At 36.3% G+C, this 22,020-nt stretch overlaps 1 protein-coding gene across 10 annotated transcripts in view; it reads left to right on the forward strand.

Annotated features, from left to right (window-relative positions):
- Nucleotides 1-22,020, forward strand: part of SOX5 (SRY-box transcription factor 5) — a 992,512-nt gene that overhangs the window by 792,700 nt on the left and 177,792 nt on the right. For all 10 annotated transcript variants that reach the window (XM_061206370.1, XM_061206379.1, XM_061206380.1 and 7 more), the window contains one exon: nt 3,159-3,227. In XM_061206370.1, coding sequence (XP_061062353.1) covers nt 3,159-3,227 — 69 coding nt within the window. The remainder of the gene's footprint in view (nt 1-3,158; nt 3,228-22,020) is intronic.

Here is a 22,020-nt window from a genome sequence, read left to right on the forward strand (position 1 = left end):
ACTCCCTCGTCAGTATAGCGTGTCCCTACTCTGTGCTCCATTCCACATTCATCTTTTCAACAACTTTCTGTTGAGCACCAATATGATGCCAGCTTCTGTTTTAGTTAATGGGATACAGCAAGGAATAAAACAGACCAAAATACCTCATGTATTGAATTCTAGCTGGGAAGAGATAGACAATAAATAAGTAAAATATATGTTGAAAATGAAGCAGAAAAATAGGGGTGAGGGTGCCAGGTAGAGAGATAGGCTCTTTTAAAATGACTGCTCAGGGCTTCCCTGGTGGTGCAGTGGTTAAGAATCCGCTTGCCAATGCAGGGGACACGGGTTCGAGCCCTGGTCCGGGAAGATCCCACATGCCGCGGAGCAGCTAAGCCCGTATGCCACAACTACTGAGCATGTGTGCCGCAACTACTGAAGCCCGCATGCCTAGAGCCCATGCTCTGCAACAAGAGAAACCACTGCAATGAGAAGCCCACGTACTGCAACAAAGAGTAGCCCCCACTCGCCACAACTAGAGAAAGCCCATGCGCAGCAATGAAGACCAAACGCAGCCAAAAAAAAAAAAAAAAAAAAGACTGCTCAGGGAAGAGGCCTCATTGATAGGGTAACAGCTGAGCAGAGACTTGTAGGAGGTGAGGGAGTGACCAATGTAGTTATCTAGGAAAAGAGTGTTCCAGATGGAGGGGAAAGCAAGTGCAAAGGCCCAGAGGCAGGAGTACCCTCGGGAAATAGGAGTACCCTTGGTGTGTTCAACAGACAGGAAAGCGGAGTGGCAAAGGGAAAAGAGAGAGATGGCATCGGAGAGATAGCAGGAGGCCAGCTCATACAGGGCCTTGCAGGCATCATATGGAAACTGGCTTTTACTCTGAGCGAGACAGAGGATTTTGAAAAGATGAATAACACAACACAATTTATATTTTAAAAGGATCTCTCTTGGTGCTGGTTTATAATAGGCTGCAGGGAGCAAGGGCAGAGGCAGAAAGAGCAGATAGGACGCGATCACAGCAATCCAGGCAACAGACAGCAGTGACTTAGAACAGGAGGAAGTGTGGAGGGCTATGAGGTGGTTAGTTTCTTAATAAAATCTTAAGGCACTTATAAAAGGATTTAAATATCAGCTGAAATATTGATATGTGGGAGGAAAGAACCGGACTTAAGGAAGAGAGGTATTTCATTTTCTACCTTTTCCTTTCCGACTTTTCTTCAAAGAAAAAAAAGGAATTTCTTTAGTCTGTATTCCTAAGATAAAACAAAAGCATTAAAATAATTATAATTGTACCAGTGTACATAGGGGAAATAAAAAATTCATTGTGCAGCCATGTAGATCCAACCTCATCATATAGGTTCTTTACTTTCATTCATAGTAATGGACTCCGCATAAATTTTTTCCTGAATTTTTAGCTTTCTGATACAGAGGTTAAGGGATATACTTTCCTAATGAAAACGATAGTGATCATAGCATTGAGAATAAGAGTTAGAGCATATTTATAAGGCAGCTGTAAGTTTCATGAGGTGAGAAGTTACATTCTTTTTAATAAATTTATTTATTTATTTATTTTTGGCTGTTGGGTCTTTGTTGCTGCGTGCGGGCTTTCTCTAGTTGCAGTGAGCGGGGGGTTACTCTTCATTGCGGTGCACGGGCTTCTCATTGCAGTGGCTTCTCTTGTTGCGGAGCATGGGCTCTAGGCATGCGAGCTTCAGTAGTTGTGGCACGTGGGCTCAGTGGTTGTGGCTTGCAGGCTCCAGAGCACAGGCTCAGCAGTTGTGGCACACGGGCTTAGTTGCTCCACGGCATGTGGGATCTTCCCGGACCAGGGCTCGAACCCGTGTCCCCTGCATTGGCAGGCGGATTCTTAACCACTGTGCCACCAGGGAAGCCCAAGAAGTTACATTCTTGTGAGAAGGTTTCCTGCCCTATCTAATGAAGTGTTTAAAATTTTCTTCTTGTCTCTTCACTCATGCACTCTTCATCAAGTGTTCACTCTGTACTCCTTTTGCATCAGGCTTTGCGCAAATGGCGAGAGCAAAATCTACGTGACCCCTAACTTCACCGTATTTATGGATTTCTACCTAGGAGACAGAAACCTGTTAATTAAAGCAAAAACAAAAATAAATATAACATCATAGCATGTGGTATAGTATCAAGTAGGTAGAGGATGTTATAGGAGCGAAAAACAGGGGGCAATTGTGCTCGTCTGGCTTAGAAAACACTTAGAATGACCACACTGAGGGCTAATTCCTGAGTTTAGTTTTGAATCTGTTGAATTTGGAGTGCCTTTGAGAATGTTGTTGGATAAATGGGTCTAAAGCTTAAAGCAAAGATCCAGGCTAGAGAAACAAATTTGTAATCACTTGGCATACGTGTGGATGTAGGTATAGAGGGAAAGGAATAGAGTCTAAAATGAGCCTACAACATTGTGTGGTGGGAGAGAGCCATTGATGGTAACTGAGAAGGATCAGACTCAGAGGTAGGAGCAAAACAGGGAAAATGTGATGTCACAGAAGCCAAGGGAGAAAGCTCCAGATCAAGGGAAAGCACTTGAGTATTGAATTCTGATGAAAAGTCAAGCGGTGAGGACTAGAAAACACTTCAGAATTTTAAAAATTGGAAGTGACTGGTGACTTTATTAAGAATCCTGTTAGTAGAGACCAGAATTGAATGTGTTGAGGACTTGGCAGTCAGTTTGTGAGAGGCAGAAATGACAGTATTTACCAAGACACAAAAGCATACCAGAACCTCACGAAGGAATAGAGCATCTTCCAGTGCCTTGTCCTACTCTGAACTCTTTGGCACACACCCTCCTGTTTACAAAATATTCTCTTTCTTTTCCAAGGGCTGAAAATGTCAGAGGTAGTACCTCCTTAACATACTGCCAGGAAGAGGGATTTTTGAAACTCCAGCATTTCATACTGGATTGGACCACTGTTGTTGTGTCTTAGGCTTCATTTGCCAAAAGAAGCATAACTGTTCCTGAGGTCTAAATATCTTGTCTGATCCTACTTAAGGATGAATTGCTGGTCCTGTAGGGGCGCAGGCACATCTGTCTTCATAAGCTTAATCAGTGTCAAATCAGACTTTGAGACACAGAACATTGGTCATTTCCCCCTGGGACTATAATATACTCTTAAATTTTTCATGTGCCATTTCTCCGCAGATTGCAAGACAACAGCAGCAGCTTCTGCAGCAACAACACAAAATCAATTTGCTTCAGCAACAGATCCAGGTCAGAAATCGTAATTTCATACGGACTTCCAATTAAGAAATAGATTTTGTTTCTCATTTTCAGGTGACCTAACTGAAATGAGCTCCAAAATAAAAGTTACTTTCAGCCTAATCATGACGTGTCACCCACGTGCCATGAGAATCTCGCACCTGGTGGCTCTGTCACGGGCCCGACTGTGTCGCGGTGTTTTAGGGGAGGCAAGCTGATGGTTATTTTTATCCTACACGGAAAGGAAATTATTGTAGAGAAATGTTTCATTTTCTCTATTCTTTAATGTTTAATATGTGCCTGGAGACGTTCTTAATGGGGGAGGTGCAGGGGAACCAAAGCAGAAAGGTTTTCAGTTAGACGGCGGTGGCAGGGAGAACTTTTTACAGTAGGCTCGAGAGCCACGTGTGATCGAGGTGGAAGTGAGGGAGGGTAACGATTTGGTGTTCAAGTCGAATTTCACCCTTCATTCTGCGTGGAGAAACGAAGACTGAGGGCTCTATAACCTCCATATTTTTCTTCTGTGGAAATTTGCAATGATGAGAAGCAAAGCTGCCAGGGATAGCCTGTCTCCACCACTTGCTTGTGGCATGCGTTTTGCCAAAATTTGTTTCCCTTTCTCAAAATTCCCTTTCTGAAAGCACTCATTTCGTAGAGTATTTAGGAGGATTTAATAAAGTCATGGATGGAGAGCTTTAGCGTAGTGTCAAGACACATAGTAAGTACTCGATACATACTTGCTATGACTAGCAAGAAAAGGAAACTAGTTCATGGAGCAATGACTCCAACCTTACGTGACATCATCCATCGGAAATCAACTGTTAGATTTGCAGTCAGCTTATCTGGGGAGAAATTCATCATTCTCTTGAAGCTGTATCTTGAGAATCCAGTATATTTTATTAAGTGTAAATATAAATGACAGAAGCAAACATGTCAAAATTATTTCATCCACATGTTTATCATATTTAGACTTATTTGCCAAAAAAGTTTATCCCATTTTATCTAACTGGGTCAGCGACACTTAATTTCTTTACTGTGGGTTATGTAGCCCAATCAAGGTTTACTCATTCTTGTTCTACCTGAGATTTTAATGAGCACAGTTTCAGTGAGACAGAGAAACAACAGTGAAATGTTCCAACCAAGACTCCATGCCTTCCTTAATTATGAACAGCACATTTCTAATGTGATATTATCTGTCTGTCCATATCTGGAGTGTGGTTATTCATTCAGTGGTTTAAAACTGTTTTTCAGGTTTCATGTTTAGCCCAAGCATGCTGCCTTTGAATGTAATTTTAGTTGATGGTACGAGGTTATCTACACTTAAAACGTTTTTGATTATTGAAAACCAAAGATAATAGAATTATTATGACAATTTCTCATTATAAATAAGATACAATTCCATAATGAGTGGTGTGGTCCTCTGCAAGTCACTTGGTTTCACTGTGATTTGATGAGGGTACCAATGGTTTTAAGTGTTTATAATTTTTATGAGATTGAGATAGTCTTTTGTTAAATAGAATTGCAAAAATGTATGTAAACCATACATTTTTTTGTATGTAAACAAAGATGTATGTAAACGTATGTATTATAAATATGTAGAAGGCTCAATCAGCTGTGTTTTCTGACCATATAAATTGTGCAACACCTTCAGTACTTAATTTTTTTGCAATTATTCCACAGTTATGACCACTGTGTTCATAATGTGGATTTAAAGCTCTGTCCTAATAATGACATGTTGAAATTGGAGGATTTCTTGCTCCAGAGCATGGAGCGTTACACTTTATAAGGCAGAGCATTTTTTAAATGAAGTACCTTAAACTATGCTAGAAATGACATGACTATAGAAACTGTATTCCAGCGAGCTGGAGCCAAGTTTAATAACTTGCCCAAGATCACATGACTAGTTATAGGTAGAACCAGGATCAGAAGCAAAGTTTTCTGACTGTTAGTAGAAATTTTGCTGAGTATGAGAATTTTAAAAGCTCAGAATTTCTATTTGGTCAAAATGTTACGCTGCTGGCCTCCACTAGTTCACAGGGTAGACAAAAAAAAATCCAGTAGTCCCTAAAGGAAATAATGTCACAGTGACAGTGATTTGGGGGAAACATTAAAAGATGCTGAGATACCATATCTGTGTATTTGTCCTCTTTTCTAGTGTTAATACAGATAAATGATACCGACAGAGTCAAAACCCATCAAGCTATTATTTTTTAAAAAAAGCCTGGGAATGTTTCAGGCAAAAAATAAATACTGAGCAAGAGTGACAGTCTGAAAGGAATTAATTTTCACAGCTTCTAGTATATTCATTAACTGAAAGCATAGTTCTAAAGTATATTTTATAAATTGTTAATTTGGAGCTGTCTAACAAACACTTAATAGTTATGAAAATCACAATATATTTAAATTAGTCTATTGAGAGATATGGGAAGCACTGATGTAGTGGCATGTGTAGAAATAGAAGATTAAAAACATAGAAGAGATCCTTTTTGTTCCCCACATAAATCTTTAACCATATTTCCTTTTTAGAATTTTTTCTCTCCCTTTTCTTCTTTCTACTTCCTCCTTTTCTTTGCCAGCATAGGACAAGGAGGGAGAAGATTAAAAATCAAATCTGCTATAGTGGAAGGCAAATTAAATGTATAACAAATATTATTATGAAATGAATTTTTGTCAATACATAATCAGTGCTCACATAAGAATTTACCATAGATTAAATTTTCTTTGATATCTGAAAATACATAGTATATTTTGAATTTGATCTACTTTTTTTTCTTTCTTAAATATGGAGCCTTAAGACCTTGTAGAAATAAACATACCGCTTATGTTACTCATCCTGATTGCATTTTTTAGATGTTTTGTGCCATTGTTCCTTTGGACCTTAGAAAACAATGCATTCTAGTTCCTCTCTTGATATAATAGTGGACTGCAATGTTACTAGTCCACAGTTAGGGCTACATTTAAAATTTTTCTTTCAGCTATAAATACACAAGACATTAACTTGGTTCAGATATTGGGAAAGTTATGCAATACATTAGATGGGCTAAGCAGATCTGCGAGATGGATTAGATTGATAGGTAAGAGAGCAGAACAAATTTTCACACTTGATAGCTGTGTTAAATGACAGGAGGGTGATGTCCCCTAACATTTTCCTCATTCTTTCCTCTCTTTAAAGGAGAGGTTAATTTAGTCATCTTTATTCCATTCGAAGTATATTTCATTCAAGTTTAAAAACGTATGAACAAGTTTGTACGTGTGTGTATGAACAAACATTCACATATTCTAATGACCCAGGTTATTTAAAATTTCTCTTGACCTGTTAATTCTATTTTCTTTCAACTCCAGATGAAAAGAACGGTGGTAAGTTTTACTCTGCAGTTAAGGGAAAAATGCCATAAGAATTGGCAAATTAGCCAGTTTATTTAATCACTTGGGATCAATTCTTTATGAACTGTTCTTATCTCTTTAAAAAGCAACCTTGGCTCTAAAACTGCATGATTCTAATTGGGTTGAAAACTCAGTCTACATTATTTCTATATAAAGACTTCATAGAGTTATAGCCTTCTTCCAAGTTTATTCACGTAACTCATGAGGATTAAAAGAAGAATTAAGAAAATTTTCTGTCATTCTTTACAAGAGCATAAATCAGTTCATTCTACAAATAAAATCATGCATAATATCAGAAACATCCCATCTTCCCTCAAGAATTTGTCTCTTTCTTTATGAGACCTTTAATTTTAGGAACACTGAGAAGGTTTAGTCTTCCTTTTCTACTATTCAGCAATATTTTTCTTTAATGTTTTTGTCTATTGTCCTTAAAAAAAGAACATTTTTGCACTTTTACTTACTGTGTCTAGCTAACTTTTAATGCACATTAATACATAAGATGAAATTTATAAATATTTCAGAGAAAAATATCCTTCTAGATTTTTTGAGGGTAACCTTTTTTTTTCTTTTACTCTATTGCTTGTGCTATAGTGCCCATCTTCAGCAGTTTTATTTCCTGACTAATCTCTTTTTTATAATAAATCAGCCTGTTTCTAATACTGTTAGATGGTTTATGTTTCCAATAATGATCCTAGAGGAGTGGTTCATCTTGACCTGATTCACTGTTACCAAAACCTTTTAAAGTAAATGAATGAGTGACCTCTATTCAACATCCATTATGGCAACAAACTGAATGTTCCCTGAAGACTCAAGTTCTCTTTTTGTCTTGAAGCTTTGTATAGGACATGGTTTCTATAGCTTTGGGTGTGTGTTTGGGGGGACCGGGGGAAGCATGTCCTAGTTTTAAATTTCTTACCCTTTTTCAGTAATACTTAATGGAATTTAAAGTTCTTATTAGCATCTTAGAGGGTCAATCCAACAACATGCTCTAATATGAAATTGACTTAAATATTTTTAAGGGTGAATTTAAAGATATTGTACTTCTTTTCAAACGCATAATTTCATGATTCCCATACTGGAAGCTCAGTGTTTAAACTGTCATAAGAGATGCCACATATTTGTTGCATCCCCTCTTCTGATAAACTTTTCCAACTATCGTTCATTGTGTTCTCTTGGGGGCAAAGAATTGGTATTTAATAACCCCCTGTCATTGTTTCTGATTCATAAGGTAAGCACGTGCAGGACTAGTAGTAGCTTTGGGTCACTGATTCTGTCTGGAGCTAAGGATTGAGCAAAGGACAAATCTCTGTTCCTTTGTATTCTTAGTTGTGCAGTGTATATTCCATAGTATGTAGGAAAGAGCTTGATTCTTTAGGTGTTACAGGATTATATTTAACTGTATGAAACTTAAGTGTATTAAATGGTTAAACAAAAAGATAGAGAGCAGGTTCTATGGATTTAGACATACTCATGTTCAGTTTGTGCATCTTTGTACCTCATCTGCTATGTGATCTTGAGAAAATTGCTCAGTCCTTCTGAGTTTCATTATTCCCATCTATTAAATGGGAATTATAGTACCTAAGTCACACCTGGTTAGTCTGAGGATTAAATGGCATCATCCCTGGCATGTAATGAGCACACAATGCTAAAAGTTTTTGCCTAAGTCATTCGAAAAACTTCTTTCTGTTTTTCTGATGATGGACAATTTAACGAATATTTCCATAGAGGAGAATTTCTAGGAAAAAAAAAAATACAACCTACATGGCAGTAGCCACTGAAAAGTGTAAGTTCACTCTTCCAAATTTATATGATTTTAGAACTATGGCAGATTTTTAGAAAGCCTTTATTTAGACCTGTCTCTCATTTTGACATTTGTAAAGTGAAACCAAGTAAGGTTAGAAGATTTTCCCAAGGTCACATAAGTTGTTACTTGTGGAACCATGGCTGGATTCCAAGTTCCCTGAGTCTTGGTCATTTTCATTTCACCGATATTCTGCCATTTACGGCTTAATGGCCCAAAGTTTTAAAATGAGTTTTCTTTCCCTGGGAACTTACTCCTACGAAGTAAAAATACATCTTGACTTATATACAGTTGAATGATTACGTTGCAGTCGTGGGCTCAACCAATTTGTGATAAAGGTTTCATTTTATTGGAGCCAAAGTTCTCTGAGCTCATTAAGAGTTTTGGTAATCCTTGATAAATTATTATGCAGAAGGAAATCCATTGAAATATTGCATTGGAAACATAATAACGTTAAAGGTGAAGTAATAGTACCTGACTGACCTGCTGATTTATGATTTCTTTCTCTGAGTGTGGTAAGTTGGAAGCATTTTACCCCCCTCAACAAGACCCCACACACATACATGAGCACAAAGAGATTGCAAAGTAACCTTGTCTCTTTAGGAAACTGGAAATGCCAAGAATAAACACCATATTATTAAGGTAGCCTTTCAACCTGAGAAGGAAATGCATTAACTCCTTGAGCTCCGACTCATGTTTTTCTGTATGAAATACAATATACCACCCCTGGGAGGATATAGTTCTTGACATTCACATAGATTATTAGAGGAGAAAATATGGAGATACAAAGTAGCAGCTTTAGAAATGACTTTCCTCTCTTCCTTGTACTTTCTGGAAGGAGAACTTCCTATTGAGAAGATGGGTGTCCTCTCCTAAAACAGCAGTGATGATAACTGCAGGTCTGTCCTTTTACTCTGAGGGAGCCACTTTAAAATCCTTTAAGCATTGTTTTTTTTTAAATACATCTCCTGGTGATTACCTAACAATAGAATTTTAGTCATTCATATGATTTCTCTGTCTGGACAAACCTGCTTTTGTAGATAGGGATACAGATAGATTGATATGCATATATATTTTTAAATTTGTATTGATATAACACATACCTGATGGCTAAGAGAGTATAAGAGAATAATGAAAGCAACCATCCAGAGCCCAGTCCTCCGTACTGTGCCCAGTCTTTTCACTCAGAAGGAGCCTCCTTAAAATCTGTTGTTGTTTTTTTTTTTTTTATAAATTTATTTATTTTATTTATATATATTTGGCTGTATTGGGTCTCCGTTGCTGCGCGCGGGCTTTCTCTAGTTGCGGCGAGAGGGGGCTACTCTTCGTTGCGGTGCACGGGCTTCTCATTGCGGTGGCTTCTCTCGTTGTAGAGCACGGGCTCTAGGCACACGAGCTTCAGTAGTTGTGGCACGCGGGCTTAGTAGTTGTGGCTCGTGGGCTCTAGAGCGCAGTCTCAGTAGTTGTGGCCCACGGGCTTAGTTGCTCTGCGGCATGTGGGATCTTCCCGGACCAGGGCTTGAACCCGTGTGCCCTGCATTGGCAGGCAGATTCTCAACCACTGCGCCACCAGGGAAGCCCTGTAACTATGTTTCTTAATGTTCATATTTTTTGTTTCTGTTTCTTGGTTCTTATTTTTAGGGGATTGCCTAAACTTTTATCTCCTAAATTTTTTAATTGGATCTTTGAGAAATTACCTTTTTAATTTCCATGAGCAACTTCTTTTCTCTAATTCTTTTTTCAGGTTATCCTATTGTTTAATGGATCATTTCTCCTTGAATATCTCAGGGTATACAAGTTTGAGGGTGTTACCAAAAAATTAAATTCTCACTTCCTTAAATTATCTTTTCTCTCATTTTCACCTCCTTGTTTATATTGATGTTACTCTTTCAGCTTGAAGTTCTACTGGAATTAGAAAATGATTGGTTAACAATCCAGATTTAAGAATGAGATAAGAACAAGTAGACTGGGAGCTCTGACTATGAATGAGACTTATCAACAGGTGGGCACTGCTTTAGCGAGAACAGGAAGCTGGCCATACATAACATGAATCCTATATATGGGTACAGAAAAGTCTTTGTTCTGGGATTCCAATGATCATGTGCTAGCTATCGTAAGTTTCCTTAGACTATTCAGTTTCTGTTGAAGTGGGTGTGATGTAGCTGGGGGAGAGGATGAGAGCCACTTTCAAATAATACTACTGTTTTCAACCCAGGTCTTAAACTCCTGTTCTCTCTCATATCTAGTATTTCAAGTCCTAAGACTTTCTGGTGATTCTGAGTAAAAATTAAGCCCTGTTTTCACTTAACCCTCTGCGTGTACTCTGGTCTGTTTCACCCACTTGCATCAGCTAACACTCTACAATTTCATCTTCCAAAACTTTGGTCATATTTCTTGCCTGTGCATGCCTTTTATTCTTAATTATCTTATGTGATATAGGTTTATAAATTATTTGTTTTTATTGTTTTAATGATGTCTCCGGAAAGAACTGAGATATATGCACATGGTCAGTCTATCTTGGAAATGTAAATCAGAACATCATTTAAAAAAATTCTTTCTTTTTAAATAGGAGAAAATATTCAGAACAGTAAACAGTATCTGGGAACAAAGGAGTCCTCATAAAAATGATGAAAGGTGAAGGTGAAGCTTGAGGCTCCAAAACCAAAATATGCTGTTCTAAGATCTGTATAACATAGAATATATTTTTTAGTTTCTCTGGTGGGAAAATAGTGGGGACAAGGGACATAGATATGGAGAATTTCAGCATCGTTTTCCGCTTTTTGTTAAATTTGTCAAACAGTATGGGTTTATATATAATTTTAGACAATGACCTTGATATTTTAAACTTTTTAATATCATTATTGAGACCCTAGTTGAAATAACAGCTGTAGTTGATAATTCTATTGAAGTGATGTTGTAATCCTGGTTCTCTAATTCATTCATCCTGACTTGGGCTCCTCACTAAAGACATAAACAATGCATTTCATGGAAGGAGGTCATTTTCTTTTCCTCATTTTTTTATGTGGAATCTCAGTCTTTCATGTTGTTTTCCGTTCTCTGTCATCCCTTTTCTGTGCCGTTTCTGTGTTTTTTCTTTCTCCAATCTTTGCAGTATGATTTTTGAAGTGAATCCTGGTTTCATTTAATCCTGTGTGGCCATTATGGAATCACCGAGACTGGCCCGGAAAGCAGACTGAGAGCAGCATTTCCCATGACTTTGCCACCTTTACCAAACATCACTACCTGTGGAAAAAGTTAAACACTGTTCTTCACTGAGGCTCCACAGTTCATATCTTACCAGTTAACAAAGCAGAATCCATCAGTGCTTAGATGAAACCTGGGAGTGTAATTATCAAATAGTGGGAAACAAAACAAAGCAAGTTATCAATAACAGGTTTGGAGAACATAGGTCAAAAGTCAATATGTCGGCCTAAAATGAACTTCTTTTATTTCACCTTAATTTATACAGTTAGTGTGGTAAATAAATGTGGTAACAGGAAGTGCTCACAGAGTCTTTAGAAAGAATTTCTATCTCCTATCTTTGAAGAGAGTTGACAAATAGGTAGAAAATTAGATGCCAGCGAAATTAACAGTGATAACATAAAATGAATTAATTCTACAAAGAGTAATTATATCATGAGTCAAGACATACATTCCAGACATCCCTAGCACATGGCAAATTTCCTTCGAAGAGCTCTCTAGCCAGAGTACTAATTTCTACTCAAGAGTTGGTAAATTTTTATGTAATTTACAGGCAACGAGAAACTGATTGACTTTTTACTCTGTGTGTGCGTGTTTATTTGGCTCTTTTCTTCAGAAAAGAAAGATTAACAGTTAAAAAAAATGAGAAAGGAGAGATAAATAGAACACAAGATACCTTTATGATACCAGAATGGTCCCGTTTTCCCTTGAAGGAGAAACAGAAGGAAAACTGAAGTTGTTTCTTTTTCAGTGAATATTCTAGAAGTGTTTAATTCTCAGTCTTTATTATACTGGAGCTCACAGCAGCATTTAATAAAGCTGACCACTCCCACTTTCTTGTAACACTCTTTGGTTGGCCTCCAAAAGACCACAGTCTGCTTTTCTCCCCCATTCTCAGTCTCATTTGGTAGGTTCTTTCCTGTCCTTAAAAGGGTAACTTGTGTTTATTTTCCAACCTCTGACGTCTTTATCTCCACTTATTTCCTAAATGATCCCATCTAAAGTCTTTGCATACCATCCTATGGATAACACTCCAAAATTTATCTTGAGAGCCTCTGTCTCTCACCTGGACCTCAGAGTCTAATACCCAGCTGTCTACTCAGCCTGTTTAAATTGATAACTAATATGCACCTCAAATTTCACATTTCCCAAACAGAACCTTTAATCATCTCCCCCAAACTCATTCTTTCCTGATTTATCCATCTGTGAATATGATACCACTTGCCTGGTTGCTGTTGCCAAAGACCTAGGAGCTGTCTTTGTATCCTCTCACTCTTTTACGTCTCACAACTAATCCATCGGAATTGGCTTTTATCCTCAAAGTCTATCAACTGAGCAACTTCTCCCATGATCACTCTAGTCTATGTCACCATCACTTCTCACCTAGCCTGCTGTTGTAGGCTCCCTAACCAAGTGGGTCATCCTAATTCCTCTGTTGACCTGCTAACTAGGTTTGTCACGTAGCTGCTAGAGTAATCTTTTAAATTTAATTGTGCTGTAACCATGCTCAAAATCATGTCATTTAAAATGAATTCACTCTTCTTACCTTAGTTTGTTGGGCTATACTTGATTGCACCAACCTCTGACTTTCTCCCTCATTCCTTCCACGCTAGAAACCCATCTTCCTGGTTGCAAAGAATATGCCGACAGTGTTCTAGCATCAGAGCATTTGTACTTGTCATTCTTGTGGCCCGGAATGCTTCCTTCACCTCATCACATACCTCAGAGCCTCACTACAGCCAGCCATCTCTTCCAGTGCTGTCCTCCTCAGGGAGGCTGTCTCTGAGAGCCGGGGGAGCTCCTGCCTCCTCCAGCTGCCTCTGACCTCTTTTCCTGCAGGCTTGTCTTACAACACTATCACCCCTTATATTTATTTGGTTCTTGCTGTACCCTCGCGACCACAAATGCGCACCTAGCAACAAGTCTGTGGCGGTCAAGGATTTTATCTGTCTTGATCACTGCTGTATCCAAAGAAACTGTAAATGTTCTTGACATATAATGAGAACTCAGAAATATTTACTCAATGTATGACTGTATGAATGAAGTGAGGGCGCACTATCCAGTGTGTAGTGTATGTAAAAATAAGTAAGACAGTAATTTTCTCAAGAGATTAAAATAGATGCTATGGGAGCCATCAAAAATAGATAACCAACATTCCCTAGTGCTGTATGTGATTTGTAAAATCATTTTGTACCTTGTACTATACTAGTAAGAAGCAGCAGCCCATTGCTTATTAAGTGGTTGGCACTTTGTAGAAGTCATTTCTTATGATTATCACAAGAATTCAGATAGGTTATGGCGTTATCTCAATCTTGTAGGGAGTGGAAATGAGGATGTGTGTGTGTGTGTGTGTGTGTGTGTGTGTGTGAGATTCTGAGATCCTGACAGTTGACTACTATGTAGACTAAAAGGTGCCTTCTTCCTCTCTCTCCTTATTAGAGTAGCAGTGAGTGATTTAATTCAGATAATCCCTAGAAAATAAAAGTAATTGATCTTATCAAACTGAGTTAAACCTGTTAAACTAGCAAATGTGGCAGGATTTTTTTTTTAAGTAATTTAGTTTTGCTTTCTACAGTAAGCCAGGTAAGAGGGTGCCCTTTATAACTGGAGGAAAGAAATATTTATAAATGGAGGAAAGATATGTTTCACATAAGCAAATATTGCATATAACCAAATCTTCACTTATGAATGCCAAAAAAGATAGGGTGCCATATTTATAAAAGATAAATATCTTTTAAAACTATTTTATGTTGACAATTTTTTTAGACCTAAAAAGGAAATTAGAAGAGGTGGTCTAATGAACTTTCATAGCATACACATATGTTTAACTATAAATGAGGTAAACTAATGAGCTAATTTTGATATCATACCCATATATTTAATTTGAGATTTCTATTAATATATCTATATATATACACAGGTGTCTGTACATACATTTTTTGAATCATTATCTTCCCTTCATTTCTTCTATTTAGTGCCAAAATAGGCATTAAAATTTTTTCTTCTCCCATAACCACCATCTAATTCTGAATACCTTTTTTACTCTCTTTCTCTCTCTCTATTCCTTTTCACAACTTTGCCAGTACCTGTATCCATACCTGCTGCTTGACCATCTGACGTAGCCACTAGTTATTTCCTTTACTAGTTTTATTTTATTTTCTCTCTCCCAAAGTTCCTTTCTCTGGCTAACTTTTCTCCTCTTTCTTCTCATTATTGAATTGGATTTTGTGTTTCCATTGAATAAAAATTTGTTGACAAATAAACCAAGTGAGTCTAAAAGAGTGTTTTGTTTTAATTTTTAAAGTAAATTATTTGATTTACTGCAGGGTGTTTCAAGAGGGAGAGAGCACAAGAAAGCATGTAAACAGGCTCAAACAGAGGTTCCACAGGGTGTTAGTATCCTATATTATTTCAGTCTTTTCATGATAGAGGGTGTGTTGTCATGAGCACCCATGTCAAGCAGCCAGAAAAAGAGGAGGAATGGCTGCCTTAAAGTAAATCAAGAGATAACAATAAAATTTTTCTGTTGCCTGGTGGAGGTGTTTAGTATGTGTTTTCTTTATATCTTCATCCACCCTAATTGAGAATGCTTTAAAATTGAATGACTAGCAGTCAAAACGTGTTTGCTTCAAGCTGAGAAGAAAAATGCTGGTGTCTCCGCTTCCAAACTGATTGCGCTTTGTACACAACTGACAGCTACAGTCACTTTGAGTGACTGATAAGTGGGAAGCTTTGCCACTTATCAAGGAATGCAGGCTGAAAAGAAAAGGCTGGAGTCGTTTAGATGCTTTGGCATGTTCAAAATAACATCTTACATCAGTCAGACTCAGAAGCACTAAAAGACATTTAAAGTGAAGTAATGTATATAGAAATGTGGTATATGAGTATATGTATATGGAGAGAGACAAAAATGATTCAACAAGCAAATAGCTGCAAAGAGGTGAAAGAGAAAGCACTGTAGTTAGGGGTCGATATTTGTGAAGTGAATCAATGGTTAAATAATTTACACACATTTGGTAAAAATTTACCTTTAGTTTGAAACAAACAAATTTAAAAGTACCTAACTATAGATCTCCACCATTATTTACATAAGCAACTAGCTTTTGACCAAATGGATGCCTTGAAGCACCTGAATAATAAAAATGTCATCCACTTATATAGATAGTAATTTTTACCCTGAGGAAGAATCCCAATTCTCATTCCCCCTCTTCTCTTCTTGTGTAAGTAATTTTTTAAATATACATTTAAAATGTTCTGTTATATCTAACTTAGCATGATTCTGTAATAAAATAGAATCAGAACATGTTCTAATTTTAAACATAATTTTGAGACTATGTTAATGAAAGAATATACAGATTCACTAGACTGTAATTTCCACAAATAGGAATTTCTGAAAATGACAATTTTTTATACTCAATTATTAGGATTATATATACAGTGCATGTATATCCTACTCTAGATTTTCTAGGACATTCATATTCCAAATATTTTCTCTGTCTGTTCACATGAGTTATTCATTCTTTTATACTCTTTGGATCCCTAATAAGAGATGCAGTATACCTCAGTGATTTTAACCCTTTTGCTAACACCATTCTGTCTATTTAAATAACTTGTTTCTGTTTGAAAACCCATAGATACACTAGTTTTTGTCAGGCCATGTGTCCCAATTTTAGGTTTGGGGATAAAGTCACAATAACCATAGTCATGGTTAATTTTTCAAACTTCCTTGCCTTGAGCCTGTGTCTTGGAAGACTAAATTGAATGTATAGTCTCTTGATTATTTAAGGTACAGCCAACTGCATGCTTGAGGGGTATAATTATGAAACCTGCAAATTATTTCACTCTTCTCAATTGCTGTAGGACTGAAGACTACTAACGTTTACATCATTGTAAAAATTTGGGGGTATGTTTGAAGATAATTATTTGAGTGAGCAGGAAGAAGAATGTGTTGGGACATTATGGCCTTCAGACCAGTCTGTGAACTGCTCCAAGTCCTTGAAGAGATAAGGGGCTTGCTAAACCCATTTCAGTTCAGCTGACGTTCTTTTTCACTGCAAGAATTTCTTGATGAAGGAAGAAATTTGGTGGTTTATATCCTAGTACAAGCTCCTGACCTCACAAACCAACACCTTGAGTAGTACTGAATTAGAACTCTTTGATCAATAAAATATTAATATAGACAAATAGTCTTTAGAGATAACTTAATCCAACTTTTTCTTCTTCAGTAGATGGAGAAAGTATGGTCCAGAAATGATAAGGGCTATACCTAAGTCCCATGGTAATTAGGTGTAGACCCTGATCTCTTAGTCCTGATTAATCATATTAAATAACCAAGATCTGAAGCATTGCTGAGCACAAAATGAGCAGCAGTCCTGCAGGGCCCATAAAATTGTGTTTATTACTTTATCTGGAATTTGAAACAGATATTAAATCTTTTGCTAAAGAAATTTGGAACAATATTTGAATGGTTCCATGAAAATTGTAAATGACTCATCACGTAGGAGAGAACAATTAGAAAATGTTCATCAAATTCTGATTCACTAAAGTTATCAGTATATCATTTTGGAAGGCATACATGCAAAACTTTTTTAACATATATTTCATTGGCTCATGATGGTTCCTATGTTTTTTAAAAATGATCATTTTTACAGTGAGCTAGTGTCTCTGCTTGATCCATTTTGGATCAAAATTTATAACATTGTATCTTCAGAGTTTATAAACTAAAGAAAGGAAAAAATGATGTTCTAGTATGAACATAATGTCTGAATGCTTCTCTAAGAAAAATATTCCTTTGATAAACAGCAGCTGAGGCTCTTCCAAAGTAAAACTGAAATATTTTAAAGGACCTCTTTGATTTCTAGATATGTTTTAAAAACCTACATTAGGGAATGAATATTTTGGCACTGGAAAATATTTTCCCATTATGCAATTGATTTTTCTTTTTCTCCCACTGTAAAATGATGCCCATTCCCCAGCCTCCCCATTTAGGGTATTTGATATACTTCTATCACTTATTGAAAGCTTTATCTTTCAGTCTCCTATAGTTTTAAAAAATCCTCTTTCTTTTTTGTTCTGTAACAACTGCTTCATTCATGTAAGGAAATAGGAAAGAAGATCTTTCTCTAAAATCTTTATCCCTTGAGACATTGAGTGAAGTCTCTTTTGTGATTAAAAAAGGCTACTGCTCTTAAATGTGTTATAAGCACAATCTTGATGTGTACAAATACTTCCGTCAACACATCATTACTTTAAACTGTCTTCTCTTTAACCTGTCTTCTACTACCTTATATCTTTTTTTTTCTTTTCTGGGCTGTCTCTTACCCAATTGCTTTCTCCTTAGTAATTCTCCTGCTTGTGACACAGACTCATTCCTACACAACAGATGATCTCAGTGAGAATTTAGGAGAAAGAACACAATGCAGAAAGAAGTACCCATCAGATGTTATTTTGTAAATACATACTTAAAAAAATTAGTATCCCAGTAGCATGAAAATGCTAATAATTCATATAGTTGTAGGCAAGTTTAGATATCTTGTGAATCTCACTTCTCACAATGGTATCATTATATATTTTATTTCTCTTATGTGGCCACTGTAAGATATAATGTTAATACATGTAAACAAAATCCCACCTTGAGTAATGTAACAATGAGGTTTTCATCCATCTCTGTGCTCATCCATGTCATGACACGGTTCAAGTATCTGATGATTTTCTTCTTGCATACAGTCATAATCATAGAAATAACATGAGGGTCTATTGTAGGAAAAAAGTGAATGATGAAGCCAATCAATGGACATTCTTTGGTTATTGCTAAATTAAAGGAAATCATGATCACAGTGTTTAAAAAATATATTAATGAAGTTCTCAAATGCATGCATGCTATTCCTTTACCCACTTTGCAAGGATTATTAATTATTAATGGCTTCTTATGCTAAGATATGATAGTATTTTCATTGTTCCTTCTTTATCTGACTAAATCCTCAGAACTTTATGTTTCATTTAGAATGGGAGAGAGGTACTCTTCTGTAAACTTTTTAGTACCATATTCAGAGCCACATGGAATTAATCTCCTTTAGCCCATCTCCTCCATATATCTTCATTTAAAGGCATTTTTTTGCATCCTTCTGTTACTTTTTCTTTTTTTTTATCATTTGATTGATTTTCTTCATTTTGAGACTTGATCAGGGAAAACAGAACAGAAGTATGGGAAAAAAATCCTCAAATTAACCCTAAGTTTGATGTTTTATGAGTTTTTTGATACAGACTAATATGCAATGGCATAATACCTGAAAAATGGAGACAGGAAGACTTAGAAAATTCAAAATTATCTGAGTTTTCACAGGAAAAGATGAAAGGATTAAATGTTGTTTCTGAAAACATTATGTTTTGCAACCATCCCAGTTCAATTTAGATCAACCTTCTGTCATCTAATTCTGACAAGTCCCTGAAATTATGGACCCTAAGACATTGAACCTGCTTGTCCAATCTCTTCTTCTGGTTATAAAGATTATGATAGGAGTTTTACAGCCTCAGAATGAAACTGAAATGCCTACACGAAGGAATAATTTTTGATTTTTAATGTATTTTCACTGTGAGTATTCTAGAAAGCTCAAGGAATGTGTCTATCCCAGAATAATTACCCCAGTTATTTTTTTTTAACTCCCTCTAATTACTGACTTCTACTATTAGATTAGTATCAAAAAGTGATAATATACTAAAAATTTCATATTTTTTCTGTTTGAAATCTCTATCCCATAAACACACATTTATAGCTTGGTTCCTTTTATTGATTCCTTTGCATAAACATTAAAAAAATTAACTATCTTGAATTGGCAGTGTCTTTCATTTTTAAATGTTTTAAGAATGCTAATGACATGTTTGTTCAATTTTAGTCTTTTCCCTTAGTAACAACCATTCAGACAATAGGACAAACATTATAATTTACTTATTGGAATCACAAAGGAAAAACTCATCAAGGAAAGATGTGCAAAGTTAGGTAGACATCTTCCCCCAGTGCCATTGATTGTTCAGATAACTTGAAAATAGTTATGAGCCTTTTCTCCTTATGATACTGCTTTAACTTAAAGGAGAAACAGAAAATAACCTCAGGATGTGCTGCAGCTATCTCATTACTACTTGTCCCTTCTTTCCACCTTGACCACTATTATGTTTTATTCCACTCTGGCTGTGTTAAGCTATACTAAATGTCAGTGGGATATCTGCCCACATCATCTGTTGTTATGAGCTGGTCTTGCTCATAGGGACTCATTCATTGAGGCTCTCTTTTTACAATCCTACATACCCATAATTCTCTCCTTATGTAGTCCGGAGCTGGTCTTAATAAACATGATGGTGAGAAATGCTACAGGCCTCTTTTCTTTTCACTATTTAATTGCTTTCTAAAAGGAAAACAGGAGTAATTAAGTAAGGATACAGGTGCTTGTCATTGGTGGGTAGTTACTGAGGCAAAAGGAAGAAAATCAAGGTTGAAGATGGATTAAAAATTATGAAATACAGATTATATTTTCTAAATATTTTAATGCATAGTTTATAATTCATTATAATGTATGAAACTAGCACAACTGGATTTTTTTGGCCTTTTAAAGTCTAGTTAGAGTGTTTATATATGTCTTTATGCAAAGTATAAGGGACCTGAAAGTACTATCAATTAGGTAGGGATCAAATATCCCAGATACTGTGCTCAACTATAATGAAGATATTTTTATCTTCTTTGAAACAATACTCACACATTACTAAGATTTTCAAAATCCTGTGGGAAAAAGCCAATAATATAATTTCATTTACTATAAGAGTATACTGAGACAGTAATTGTAGCTATTTCAAATCTTGAAGGGCCAAAGTAAGTTAGGGATAAGAAACACGAAGAAAAAAGCAATAGAAAATCCAGAGACCTTGGAAAAGCAAAGAAGAGGAGTGCAGAGGCGTTTCTTTGAACATGAGGATGCTGGTCCTATATTTAAAGAAGGGGGGACCTTGAGAGGGCATAAGAGAACAGCCTGGAGGAAGAACAGTGGTCTTTTCCTTGAAAGGCTATGTGGGCTGTACCTAGACCATAGGATTTAAAAACTGGAGACTTTACTATTTTCTAGTTGTATGACTTTGGACAGTCATTGATTTTCAGCTTCATCTGTAGGTTCGAAATTTTAGTACCTCTCACATGATAATTGAGATAAAACAATCAAATACCGTGAGTGTGCCTTAAAATTTGTAGAGCACTGGAGCAAATGTTTTTGTTGGTGGTAATCTATCTTCCCTTCCTCTGCTTCATATCATTACTCTGAACTTGAAATTTAAGTAATCAGCATCTCAGAAGGGTTTTTGTTCCTTTCTTGTTTGGTCCTCCCCACCCCCAGGTGGAGCAGAGCAAGAGAGAAAAAGCAGGAGAATTAGGGATTTTCCCTTCAATTGATATAATTAGCTTTAATTCATTAAAATACATAGTAGTAGATATATTAATATGGTATCCAAACCAGTTTGCTTGATCACAACCCCAGCTCCCAATGTTATCCCTTACACCACAGTTCATTATCATACATATAAAATAATAAACATGTCTGCCTATTTTCCAGAACAACGGACAAGAGAGTTATCTGACAAAACCATTAATGATTCCAAGGATCTTTTTTTCTTTTCCTTTATTAATAATAGTGAATGCTAGCTTTCAGTATTTTTATTGATCTACATCTCTGAATTAACTTTGTCCTTTGTCAAATTGAATTCAGGTATCAGCCTACTTTCTAAATTTTTAAATTAATTAATTTGTATGTAAGCATACTAAATCACATGATTTATCAAAATTTAATTTTAGTTTCACAGTGGGTCACAATATCTTCTGAATGTTACAGAACTTAAGGTTCCTCCATAACTTTGGATTCAAAATTTTGGTAAACTTGCAAATACTAGTATCAGCTGCATGAAGAATTTAAATCAGTTTTTAGTTATGGAAGTTTATCAAGTCTCTGGAGACCAGGAAATATTTAAGCTAAGTTCAGATTTCATAAGAAGTATCACTAAAGATAATCACGTTTGCATGATAGATAGTGGGATGAAAGTTCTTTAATTGTTAGCTGTTCTTGGAGACCGAGCATTTCTTTGGAGAAATGACTAGTCTTTCCGCTTAACATCACTTATTGGACTCTGTGCTAAGTAGCTGCATGTCTTACCACTGATATTTCTGTATGGAATTCATTCTTTAGAAGGACCATATGGGAGCAGTTGATTGCTTCATCACAACTGGCACTTGCCTCCAGCTGTGTCCAATAACGGGGCATAGCTGGAGGCAAGTGCCAGTTGTGGATCACTACTAATGTTGTTATTGGTCATAAAAATTATGTACTTAGAGTAATAATGGGATCTCTGCAGAGTAGAAGTAAGAATATAATTTCTGTCTGACCTTTT

Source organism: Eubalaena glacialis, chromosome 11, assembly GCF_028564815.1.
Source record: "Eubalaena glacialis isolate mEubGla1 chromosome 11, mEubGla1.1.hap2.+ XY, whole genome shotgun sequence".
Taxonomy (NCBI): Eukaryota; Metazoa; Chordata; class Mammalia; order Artiodactyla; family Balaenidae; genus Eubalaena; species Eubalaena glacialis.